Here is a 13192-nt window from a genome sequence, read left to right on the forward strand (position 1 = left end):
ATGATTAATTTGTTTTAGAATTGAGATGTTCCATGACATTAAATGCCTATGTAGGTGACCCTGATGTACATTAAAATAATGACACACAAAAAGGAGAAAATTGATAAAAATAACTAATTTTTTAAAAAATATAATCAAAATAGCCATTTTGAACAAAGTGGTCAATTTTAGCTGTCTACTTACGGTTGAGTATTCCGTCGGGTAAATTTGAAATTAAGTGTCCGTTTGAAAAATCTTAAAATAAGTAACTTATTACTTAAAATACATAAATTACTGATAAGTAGATGAAAACTTATAAGTTATGTAAGTGTTTGGATAGTATATTTATAAGTCAGAATATTTTTTTACTAGAACGAATCATAATAAATAATGTTTAAATACAATTATCTAAATTTGTGAATTTTAAATTCAAGTAATATTTACAAATATATATTTAAAAATAAAATAAATAAAGAATTAAAAATTGAAATAAGTTGAGAAAAAGTACGTCGTTACTAACATTCAACTTATTACCTTATAAGCTGTAAATCGAACTTATAAGTTGAATCGACAAACACTAGTCAATAAGTACTTACGCACTTATATGCCAATAAACTACGATACCAAACAGGCCCCAAGGTTAAATTTATCTTTGGCCTAAACAAAATTTAGATAACGGGCAATAAGGTATTTACAAATTGCTTAGGGGGCGTTTGGTTATTTTGGGGAAACAGAATGAAATCGAGAAAGGGAAAGGAGGAGAAATGAAAGTAAAGACCCAGAATTGTTTTACGTGTTTGATACAGATCCGGAAACGGAATGAAAATTTACATGATTACATTTATTTTTGATTTTTTAATATTAAACAATCTCAATATAGTCAAATATATTTATATTATAACAGTATAATATATTAACATTATAATAAATAAACAAATTTAATTATTTAATAGCACAATTAAATTTTTTAATAAATTAACATATAAATTTATATTAAAATTATTTTTAATTTATAAAAACTAAATTATAAATCATTTTTAATTTTTAAAATTAGTTTTGCATACTGATATATTTTTTGGTCCAAGATTTAAATTATAATTGAAATAAGAAAATAAAAGTGAGAAAGGTTGTTCAAATACCTAGTGGGAGGTGGGGAATGGAGTTTCTAAAAAAATGAAAGAGAATGATTGTTTTTACTAAATAAACATCAACGACTCCAATTCTTTCCCTTTCCCTTTGTTGAATACCTTGTACCAAACGCCCCTTCATATATTACTGCATTTAGCAACATGTAACAAAAAAATCCCATTTAGCAACCCGTAACAAAAAAATCCGATTATTCCCGATTTTAGAACCCCGGGCACACGTAATTGGAGGGGGCTGGAAGCTTCAGAGCCAAACAAAAATTACATACACGATACATTACAAAAGATCTGAACCCAGACGCACGAATACTGAATACATATATAAAAATTTATAAATGTATCGATTCGCTGCGAAGCGATTGCTCCGATTTCCGGCGATCCAGCTTGCCGGAGGTAGCGAATGTTTCCGATCAACTGGAACCTTAGGTCCGGCAATATCTAAATTGTCTCCCAGCTTTTGCACAAGCGTTGAGTCACCTCCTCCGACTCAAACCCCTAATATTCCTTCCGCCGGTAATAGTAGTGGCAGCAGATCACAGCAGCCTAGAGCGCAGTATCAGGATGAACAAGTCCGTGTGCTGAACGCCTCTCTTCGTCACGTGGTTCGTATACATTCTCATTCCTCTTTCTCTATTTCAATTGCTTTATGATTACTCCATTTATGCTCTTCGTAGTGAGTTTTAATGTAATCGTTTTTTTTTTGTAAAATATTTTGATACTTCTAATTTAGTGAATAGAAAGGATTTTGTATCGGTGTTATTACGTTTAGGTATTTTAGGACTTGGCACGGGAGGTAGTTCGATGTTTGTTAAATATTAGGTTTGTTGGATTCATTTAATTTAGTGATTACAAAATGAAAGAAGGACTTGTTGTTAGTCTAAAGAGTTGATGGTGTAACATAACTCACAGTAGTGTATCAGTTATAGAGTTTGATATAGCGTACGAAATGCGTAGAACAAGTTTGTATAAAATGTACTTGTGTTAGTTACTAATTATTTTGGATTGATGTGTTTTTGCTTGGTTTGCGTGTTTGTTTTTTTTTCACAGCCGAGGTTGGGATGGACAGAATCTGCAATGGTTGCAGGTGCCAGGGATGTTGGCGTCTCCCCTTCTATTGTTGGAGCTTTTCCTCGGAAAGAAGCCGCACTTGTTGAGGTACAAAGCAATTAATCTTTGTAAAAAGTTTTATGTCAAAAAAAAATCTTTGTATAAAGTTAGTCTTTCATTTTGGTCAAATTTCTATCTCTGTGATGTGCTAGTTTTATTCTATTGATAGTTGGGATATTCATTTCAACTAGCATAATAACCCGTGCCTCGCATGGGGTATTTTCTAGAGTTTTTTTTGCATGCAATTATAATATTTTTAGTTATATTCTTATTTGTAAATGTTGTATAATGTCTAGCGTATTTATCTTTGTATCATTTTTCATACAAGACATTACTAAATTACACAACGTTTCCAATATAGCTCATTAAAATATATATATATTCTTATTTGTGTTGTATAATTGTATTTAATAAATGAATATAAACAGGTTAGTCAGTGTACGTTTAAAATGAAACAAATAAACTTAACATTTAGAATGTCGTAGGTATATTTACAAAGAAAAAGTTAAAAATTAACATATATGTTGAATACAGAGTTGACCAAAAAAATTGAATTTATTAAAATAAACTATATAACTGGTCTATATTATTACTGAGTTATGTACTAACTTACAATTAACTTACTCAAATGTTAGTTTTTTTACACTACTCTTAACAAAATAAGATTAAGTTATATGTGTCTACGTTAGCACGTGAATTATCGTATGTTACATTTCTTAGAAAATTACGACGGTTTCAATTATTTATATGCTAAATATTTGATTTATGTACATGTATAATCATTATTAACATCTAGCGAGACAATTGATTACCTAAATAACATTTATTTATAATTATTAAAAAATTAAAATTATGTAATAAATAAATTGCAATAATTTATACATGATATTCACATTATCACCGACAAACAATCCATATTTGTTTTTTACGCGACCAAGTATCAATCATGTAACATAAAAATAAATTATATATTTTAAGAATTATTATTGATGTTCATAATTTTTTTCAAGAATTTGAAGGAAAATTTGTAATTATATTGTTATTTAAACTATTTTTAAGTTTTTTTTATTACAACTCTAATATTTATTCATATAATAATTTGATAATATTGTATACTATTCTCCTAAAATTAAATATTTTTCAATTCGATAAATTTTTATAAATATTAGTTGAACTGGTTAATCCTTTAAATTATTGAATAATATATGTTTTTTAAATAGTATAAAATGCATTGAATCAAATGCTACAATATAGTATAGATATGACTTTTATTCTTCAAAATATTAAAATAATTCAAAATATTTGTACAATATTATCTTGATCAATAAATATTGTTTATCTAAAAGAATTCTTTTTAAAATGCTAGTTTTTTAAAGTGAAAAATGAAAAATAAATCAATTTAATGTATCATCGTAGTTTTAACAAATCTCGTGAGATCTCATATCAAATTTCAAATATTTTTAAAATCGGGACAAGTCCCAAAACACTAATGCGCTACGAGTGAAGTTATTAATTTTAATACAAATAATCAATTGACTTGATATTATAAATACCTCAAACACATTAATTTATATTAATATAAGATATCAAAAAATTTCACATTACTTTGAACTTGTAAAAAATTTACTAAACGTAGAATGTGACAATATTTTTCGGCTAGTCATGTAGTCAAGTTTCGAGTATTTTTTGAATAATGGGCCAAATTCTGATTTTAAATTCAAAATAAACTAAAATTCATTGACTCATTATAATTCGAACTTATCTAAATATTTAATACCAATCTAAATTATTTATACATATGCGATTCTATTTTCAATATTTTTTTTAAAAATTATATATGTACATTTTAATTACTTTTTATAATAAAAAATATGTTAAATATATATGAGATATATTTTCAAACTAAAAAATAATAATAAACAAGATAATAATCCATTTATGTACTATGCCTAACTTTATATCTGGAATTCAGTTCTTTAAAATTAATTGTAAAAATATTCAAGTAACTATCATTTTTTTTGCGGAATTCAAGTAGCTATCTTTAAAGTAAAATAAAATATTCCTTTAGCACACTTACATATTATGTGTATGATAAAAAGCACATGTGACAATATGGTGTAGTGGTACGAGGTTGTATAGAAGAATGAAGCAACTCGAGTTCGATTCCCACAAAACACAATTTTTATATAAATATTAAAAATAGGGGTATTTTAGTCTTTTCAATGAGACTTTTTAATCTTAAAATATTATCCCCTTGTTGTGCTATTATATATATAAGAGATAAGCAAGGTACATGAAATATCAATTCCCAAATAAGTGATAACAAGCCTACCCTAGACACCTACCAAACTCTAAAAACACCCTATTTCACTATGTGCAGAGAATTTTAAACAAATTTAATGTAATATCCCGTGTTAATAAACACTTGGGTGATTCGTTGCAAGTTGCAACCCAATATGACTACCTTTTCATGTAAACTTTGACCTCTGTGTATACCTTAATGTCTTTATCAAGATTATATTTCAATGAACGATTCGCTTCAGATATTGAGTCCCAAAGGCTTAGGACATCAATAATTAAGGGGATAAAAAGGAACAATTTTGAGTATAGGGGTATCTTTTTATCTATTGCAACGAGCCAATGAATGACGATGACTTTGTGTTTGTTGTCCTTGTTTATTAATATGATGAAAAATTGAAATTGATCTTGTGCATCTTTGACTATATTGCGGTGCAGCATTTTATGGACGAGTGTTTGCAAAAGCTAATGGACATGATTGACTCTGATGAAGATTTGAACAACTTAATACCCAGTGACCGCATTGCAAAGCTTGTGAGAACTCGCTTGGAGTTGCAGGCTCCTTACATATCAAAGTGGCCTCAAGCCCTTAGCATCCAGGTAGATATCTCCCTTCTTTGTTGCTTACACAGTCTGGTGGAATATTACTTAAACAACTTATAAGAATCATTTTTTAATGTAGGCACAACCAATGAATGTCCCTAACAGTTTTAAGCAGCGAGCAATGCTGGTTGATGAGATCTGGCATGCTGCTGGTGATGAAGCCAATGATATTGATTGGTATGTGAAGCGTACCATTCTAGGTGGGATATACTCGACAACTGAGATATACATGCTGACTGATAGCTCTCCAGGTTTGTTTACACTGTTTTTGAATGGTGATTTTCACTTTCTGATCTTATAATCTCACTTAGTCCTAGATCTTACTCACTAATGCAGTAGTTGATTTACTACTAAAAGTCTAGAACTTTGTAATTGATTTGTCTTCCAACAATTCTTAGCATATATTGTTTCCTGTTCCTTCCTAAAATTTTAGTTGTACAATTCAGGTAGTGGTTCCCTTCTTTTTCTGTTAATGGAGCAATATGCTGCAATGAGATTATCACGCTTATTGGTTTTTACTTGAGATTCACTATTGTAGTTAAAGCCTTGAATAAAATGTTGTTATAATCTCACCTAGTTCTAGATCTTACTCACTAATGCAGTAGTTGATTTACTACTAGAAGTCTAGAACTTTGTAATTGATTTGTCTTCCAACAATTCTTAGCATATATTGTTTCCTGTTCCTTCCTAAAATTTTAGTTGTACAATTCAGGTAGTGGTTCCCTTCTTTTTCTGTTAATGGAGCAATATGCTGCAATGAGATTATCACGCTTATTGATTTTTACTTGAGATTCACTATTGTAGTTAAAGCCTTGAATAAAATGTTGTGCAAGTAAGAATATAGGGTAACTGAAAATTGTGATCACAATCCAGTTTTGAAAACTTTTACAGATTTTCGTGATACGTGGGCATTCTTGAATGGGAGAGTTAGAGATGCTTTTGATTTTAAAAAGTCTATCCAAGAGGTAATGTGTACATTCGAAGTAACTAGAGAATCGTGGTGGACTATTGTAGATGGGGTATCAGAATTTTTCGATGATTTTGCAGGCACAATACTTGGCAGAAGCAATTGGTGCAGGTATGGGAAACTCCGTACAAGGTTTCATGAACTCAGTTTTCAAAAAATGAAACTGCAAGGATGACTTGTTATCTCTCCACCAGTAGCCTTTCTTTGCCGTTCTTTTGAAAATAATCTTAGTGATCTTAATTCTTAACTACTTAATAAGTACTGAAATTGTTGTGCGATGAGCTGAGAATTAGATGTTTCTTGTTATTTGTTAGAGGCATAATTGATGGTTCCACAAGCTTTTGTTATAGATGATGTGTGTAAATATTTTTTAATGGTTTTTCTGTCGGACTACAAGGAGGTTGGTGCAAAATAGCATACAATGGCAATTGATTCCCTTGGGGGATTGGTCTAAAACTTGAAACTTGTGATATTTGATAATTTGTTAAATCTTTATGATATTATCTCGAACCTTAATGGCTTGTATAACATGCTGATCCCTGTTCTGCATGTAATTCTTAGTGTGTGTATGTTTTAAAACTGAAATCAGAGCTCACAATATCCAAGTGGGATATTTTCAAACATAAATCACCTACATTTGGTAGTTACAGAAGCTTTATGTTAGACATTTTCTTAACAATATGAATTGTGTTGTAGCAAAAGAAAGTGAATTGAAAGCTGATTAACTGTTTTATAACTGAGTTCAACTTCGAAAATCTTTTGAATCAAGATTTGGATTTATAAAATCTTACTCCCTCCGTACCAATGGATTCTTTACATATTTTTTTCATATGCTTGACACACATTTTAAGACTATTATAAAATATTATTCTATAATTTATTTTTAGAATTTTCTTGTTATGTATAAACGTTTAAACATTATACTTTTATTAAAAAAAAATTTATTTAGGAAACCATGTTTTATGGGAGTCTAAAATAAATGTGTGCCGATCTCCCGTACCCAATATAAAGAATCCGAGAGAGTATAAGGCAGGCGCTAAATTAAACAAGTCTATGTTTAACGGATGCGTTTTAATTGTTTGGAAAGTTAGGAACGGGGGAGAAAAACAGAAGATGTTAAAAGGGTTAAATCTCAAAATAATCACTAAACTAAAGGGCACATATTAAAAAAAAACTACTTTACTTATCGACATCTCATTTGCACCACTCTGGTTGAGTATAATGATATGCCTGTTAGTCAGCGCTGTTGACTTGATGGGAAACGGGACATGGTATGTACCGGTTTGACAGAGTGGATGTGACGGTCTTTTTTGGGACATGGCTTATGACAACAGCTATATATCCAATCCATACAGCTGTATATATATAAAAATTAGGGTTCTTCATTATTGAATCAACTGAAATTAAAATCCTCTACATTTCACTTCAATTCATTTAATATAGTTCATCCACATATGTCAACAAACTAAGCCCCATTGGTGGAAGCACAGAACTTCCACCTCTTTGCAGTCGGTGAAAAATGAAGAACACAAATTGTGTTTTTGTGGGAGACGAGCTAAAACATGTGTTTCTTGGACTCTAAAAAATCCTGGAAGCCGTTTATGCACTTGTGCTATACCAAATGTAATTTTTTATTATTTTTCGTTTCATATGCATGTAGTTGTAAATAATGTATATAGATTGTTAATTGTAGGAAGGTGAAGGCTATCATATTTGTAATGGTTTGATGAACATTTCAGTCCCAGAGTAATGGAAATGATTACTCACTTGAACCACCAGAGAATTTATTTGGAGGAGAAGTTAAAATTTATCGAAGAAAACTTAGCGGAAAGTCTTGAAAAAAAGAAGAATTTGAAGGAGGAAAGTAAGTTGTTGATTGATTCAAGAATTATGTTAGAGGATAAGAAGAGTAAGATGAAAAAGCAGCTGAAGATCTGTGTGCTACTAGCTGTGATGGTGGTTGCCTTTGTAATGAATATGAAGTAGTTGGTTTATGGTAGTAAAAGTGATGATGCAATGGTTGTTAGGTGATTATGTATTGGAAGAAAATTGTATTGCCATGTTTGACGTATATGCAATGAATGAAATGGTCATATAGACCACAATTTGGTTCTTCTTTCTGATGTACAAATTGTCATCAATAGTGATATGAATTCATCTGAAAAACAGTTGAGAAATTATGACAAACCAAAATATAAACTGACTTGAAATATAAAAAAGCAGATGTAAAAGGTTAATACCATAAATTCCAAATATCACAAGTCTTACAAAAACATGATTACCAAATCCCATAAGTCTTACAAGTACTTAAAGCAAATGCACCATACAATTAAATCAAAAAAAAAATCCAAGGTCTCCAAAGACATAGTGCCTTAATCTTACAGTAGAAACTTAATTCAGCCAGCTAGGTTACTTGAATCTTCTGCAGTGTTCTTGAAGCCACTCAACCTTTTTAACTCAGTGCTTAGTCTAAAAACATAACTCCTAGGGTGTGGTGGAGGATGGATCTTCCTCTGTTGGTTGATGTTTCTTTCACCAGGCATGTTTGAACTAGTACTCTGTTCAGTTTTTAGAGAGGTGTGCTTGCAGGTGGTGTACATTGTTATTCCCAAACAATCTAACAAGAAATTACAGAAGGGGGGGGGGGTTGAATGTAATTCCGGTTCTTTTTCGATTTAAAGAATTACTCTATCTCAAACACATATAATAGTGTCTTATTAAGCAAAAGTGCGGGATGAAAATTTGTTATACCCTAACAATACAACAAGAATTACAGAAGGGGGGGGGGTTGGATGTAATTCTGGCTTTTTTTTTCAGATTTTAAAACAATTCTTACTCAATACATATAATAGTGTTTGATTTTCTAAAGTGCGAAATTAAAAGATAAATGAAATCAATACACTAAGTAATAAAACTCAAGGCTTTAAAACTTTCTGGTGGATTTGAATGTATCCACCAGATATATATATATATATATATATATATATATATATATATCAGATTGAGAACTCTGTGAAGCTTAAATGGCTCACAGCTGCTTTACAAGTAGAACAAACAAACTACAGAGAAATTCTTGAGAAGTACAACTTTTTCTATCTCTCTTAAAATGTGTTTGCTTTGTTGAATGTTCTACTAGTTACACTTGGTTTATATTCACCAAGTTTACATGACAATAAGACAAGATAATAAAACAAAACATATCTAGTCTAACTCAATGCTGCTTCACTACTCTATTCCAGCATCTTTGAATATCTTCACAATTGCATGAAAATGGTAATGCTTCTTTGTTCTCAAAATTCCTGCTTAACAGGCTGCCACATTCCTTTTGCAAACACCCAACGCATGTGACTGTGTTGTCACTGTCAACATCTATTTGAATTTGATCATCCGTCGGGACTATGCTTGTCATCCGTCGGGAAGCTTTGTTGATCATCCGTCGGGAGTCTTGTATATAATCCGTCGGGTGTCTATTTGTCACTTGACTCCATTTCACTTATACAGAATTACAAGACATCTCATCTTTACAATTAATCAACCTATTATGCATATCAATCTAGTAGTCAACATGACTTACAGAACCCTAATCAATCTACTTGACTAATACATGTTGTTTGCAGAAATGTGCTATAGTTCTTATTATTAAATAAGCTACTCACTCGATGAATGTTAATCTGTCATCCGTCGGGACTGTAAAGTTTATCCGTCGGGATTATATTTGATCATCCATCGAGTGCTACAAAATTCATTAAGTTAAATCTAGTAAGGTGTTTTATTTAACTTATCATCAAGTTCACAACATATTCCTAACAATCTCCCCCAATTTATGTCTACTGGAATTGTGGCCATAAATTAAGAGAAACTTGATGATAACAAAACACCCTAATGATACAGATTGAAAAGTAGTAGATAAAACTGATAAGTGCTACAATATCTATTAAAAATTGACCAAAGCAAGGTGTATAAAGAATTCTCATAATAATTATCAAGGTGCTCCTCTAGCTGAGCAGATATGTCTATTTCCTTGTGTTAGATATATTTGTGATTTCATGTCTAATCTGATTTGTGTTTAGTTTTCAGAACTTAACAACAGGACTTATCAGGACTTACTGAAATCAAAACTTACTGAAGTCAGAACTTAATATAAGAACTTAAGGCGTCAGAAGATATATATCAGGACTTAAATGCGGGAAGACTTCAAATAAGAAATGCGGCTGATTTACAGGAGAAGATCTGGACTAAAACAAAAGAAAATATGCATGAAGAGTTAGAGGACTAGAAGACTTGTAAAAGATATCTGATTGATATATTTTAGGAGACAAAATTATATTCTATATCAATTAGAAGATATCTTGTAACTGTGTACTATATAAACACAGCTTAGGGTTTACACTATATATGTTATCATTATCGAGAAGATTATATATTGTAACCTAGAAGCTCTTAGTGATATTGTTCATCATTGAGAGAGAACAACAGTTCTATTGTAACAGAGTTGATTTGAATATACTTGATCTTTGTTACATATTTGTGTTAAAATTGATTTGATTGTATAAACACTATATTCAACCCCCTTCTATAGTGTTGTGTGACCTAACAAGTGGTATCAGAGCTTTTCTGTTAACACACATACAATAAAGATCCAAACAATCATGTCTGAAGAAACACAAACCCCAACTAAGCCCACCAAAACTCAAAAAACTCAAAACACTCAAACCCACAGTCGATATGAGACTATTAGGGTTCCCATACTGAGACCTTTGGAGTATCCCATATGGAAAGTGAAGATGGCTATGTTTCTGGAAGCTACAGATCCAGAATACCTTGACAGAATTAATGAAGGACCATATAAGCCTACCAAGCTCTCTGTTGCAGTTGCTGATCAACCAACAAATACCATACCAAAGGAGAGATGTGAATACACACCTGAAGATATCTCATATATTGCCAAGGATGCAAGGGTAATGCATTTGCTGCATAGTGCAATTGATAATGTCATGTCAAACAGGGTAATTGGATGCAAGACTGCAAAGGAGATATGGGATGCTTTAGAGACAAGATTCCAGGGAACTGATGCAATCAAAAAGAACAGGATGACTATAATCACTCAAGAGTATGAGCACTTTGACTCAAAAGCTGATGAGTCATTAACTGATTTATATGACAGGTTTGTCAAACTCTTGAATGATCTGTCACTTGTGGACAAGGAATATGATCTTGAAGATTCAAATCTAAAATTTCTTTTACCTCTTCCTGAAAATTGGGATTTGAAGTCTACTACCATAAGAGACAACTATGACCTTACTGAAACTACTCTTGATGAAATTTATGGTATGCTCAAGACTTATGAACTTGAGATGGATCAAAGGATCAAGAGGCATGGAAGAAAGTCAAGGATAGTTGCTCTTAAAGCTGATGAGGAGTCTCCTAAAGTTATTGTCTCAAAGAAGGGAAAAGGAAAGGCTCTCATCATAAAGTCTGATTCAGAGTCATCATATTCTGATAATGATGATTCAGAAACTGGAAGTTTATCTGAAGTTGATGTTGATGCAGAGATGATGCAACTGTGTGCTCTTATGGTGAAGGGTATCACAAAGATAGCCTACAAGAAATTCAGAAAGGGCAAGAAGTTTTCCAGGAAAGGTGGAAGTTCTGATAAGAAAGGGTTTAAAAAGTCTGAAGGCAAAGGAGGAAAGTCTGACAGAGGAGACAACTCAAATGTCAAATGCTACAATTATGGTGAAAGAGGCCACATATCTCCTGAATGCAAGAAAGGAAAAAGTGATAAAGGCAAGGCACTTGTCACAAAGAACAAAAGCTGGACAGACACTTCAGATTCTGAAGATGAGGTGAACTATACCTTGATGGTAAATGCTGATCGCAGTACTGACACTGCTGAATTAAAGGTACCTCAAACAACCTTTACTTTTCATACTGATGATATTACTGAGTTGAGATTATACCTTAAAACCATGTTCATTAGTTTTAGAGATCAGACTTTAATATGGGAAAGATTAACCTCTGAAAGTCTTGCTCTTAGAAACAGAAATGACTACTTAGAAAAAGAGTTAGTTATGTTCCATCAAACTCAGAAAGAAAGAGATGATGCTTTGTATGTTAGAGATGAAGTGCTAAAACTGAAAAGGAAAGAGAAATCATCAAAACTTGGACTAACTCTGGCAGGACAACTCAGAATATACTAAGTAGTGGAAACTGGAAAGAGGACTTAGGTTATGAAGACGATTAAGAAGAAAAGGAAACTGTGTCATCTAAACCAAACTTTACCAATAAAGTTGAAAAGCCTAAAGTTAATCTTGTTAAGTTTGTAGCAAAAACTGTAAAGTCTGATTCTCAAAAGATGAATGATTCTAAAACATAAGTCAAAGAAAAGTCAACTTCTGAGAAATTAAAATAGGACAAACCAGCTTCAGTAAACATAGGTTTAATGACAAAGAAGCAGCTTAAGCATAAGCTGAAAGAGATTAGAAATGTGAACAAGGTAAAGGAAGCTAGGAAAAATAGGAATGAAAAGGAAGGTGTGAATAAAAGAAATAATTATATGCCTGTTCCTAATGCTCCTAGAAATAAATGTTACAACTGTGGAAACTCTAACCATCTTGCTTCTTTTTGCAGGAAAAATAAAGATATAAACTCTTTACCTCCTAATTCAGGAGTTAAGAGTCAGTCTGTTAGGTTTAAACCATAAAATCCTTGTTTTCATTGTGGTAGTTGATGACATTCCATTTATACTTGTAAGGAATATCATAGTTTGTACTATGATTATTATCAAATAAAACCTTCTTTGAAGAAAGTTAGTGTAATTCCTTCTAGTGTAAATTCTGATGCAAAGTCTGATATAAAGTCTGATAAACATCATGTTAGGATAAACTCTGAAATAAAATCTGCTGCAAATGCTAACAAACTTAAAAAGGTCAAAGGATCCAAGCAACTCTGGTCCTTAAAACTAACCAATAGTGGTCTTTGTGATTGCAGGATAACAGGAAAAACATCCTAGTTCTAGACAATGGATGTTCAGGACATATGACTGGAAATAAAGCCCTGCTATCAGACTTTGTGGAGAAAGCAGGCCCATGAG

The 13192-nt window shown here is 31.6% G+C and overlaps 1 protein-coding gene across 1 annotated transcript; it reads left to right on the forward strand.

Annotated features, from left to right (window-relative positions):
• Positions 1–1287: 1287 nt before the first annotated feature.
• On the forward strand, positions 1288–6448 carry LOC141724523 (uncharacterized). Its single transcript, XM_074526693.1, has 6 exons — positions 1288–1726; positions 2172–2279; positions 4968–5129; positions 5212–5383; positions 6024–6097; positions 6180–6448. The coding sequence occupies exons 1-6, from the start codon at positions 1460–1462 to the stop codon at positions 6258–6260; spliced, it is 864 nt and encodes a 287-aa protein (XP_074382794.1). The 5' UTR covers positions 1288–1459; the 3' UTR covers positions 6261–6448.
• The last annotated feature ends 6744 nt before the right edge of the window (positions 6449–13192 follow it).

The sequence above is a fragment of the Apium graveolens genome, chromosome 5 (assembly GCF_009905375.1).
Source record: "Apium graveolens cultivar Ventura chromosome 5, ASM990537v1, whole genome shotgun sequence".
Lineage (NCBI taxonomy): Eukaryota > Viridiplantae > Streptophyta > Magnoliopsida > Apiales > Apiaceae > Apium > Apium graveolens.

Bases quoted from the DNA above. Each gene is read 5' to 3' on its own strand.
- LOC141724523 (XM_074526693.1), top strand. From the start codon at position 1,460: ATGTATCGATTCGCTGCGAAGCGATTGCTCCGATTTCCGGCGATCCAG. The intron at 1,727-2,171 runs GTTCGTATACAT...TTTTTTTCACAG, and splicing joins ACGCCTCTCTTCGTCACGTG to CCGAGGTTGGGATGGACAGA. The intron at 5,384-6,023 runs GTTTGTTTACAC...AAACTTTTACAG, and splicing joins GCTGACTGATAGCTCTCCAG to ATTTTCGTGATACGTGGGCA.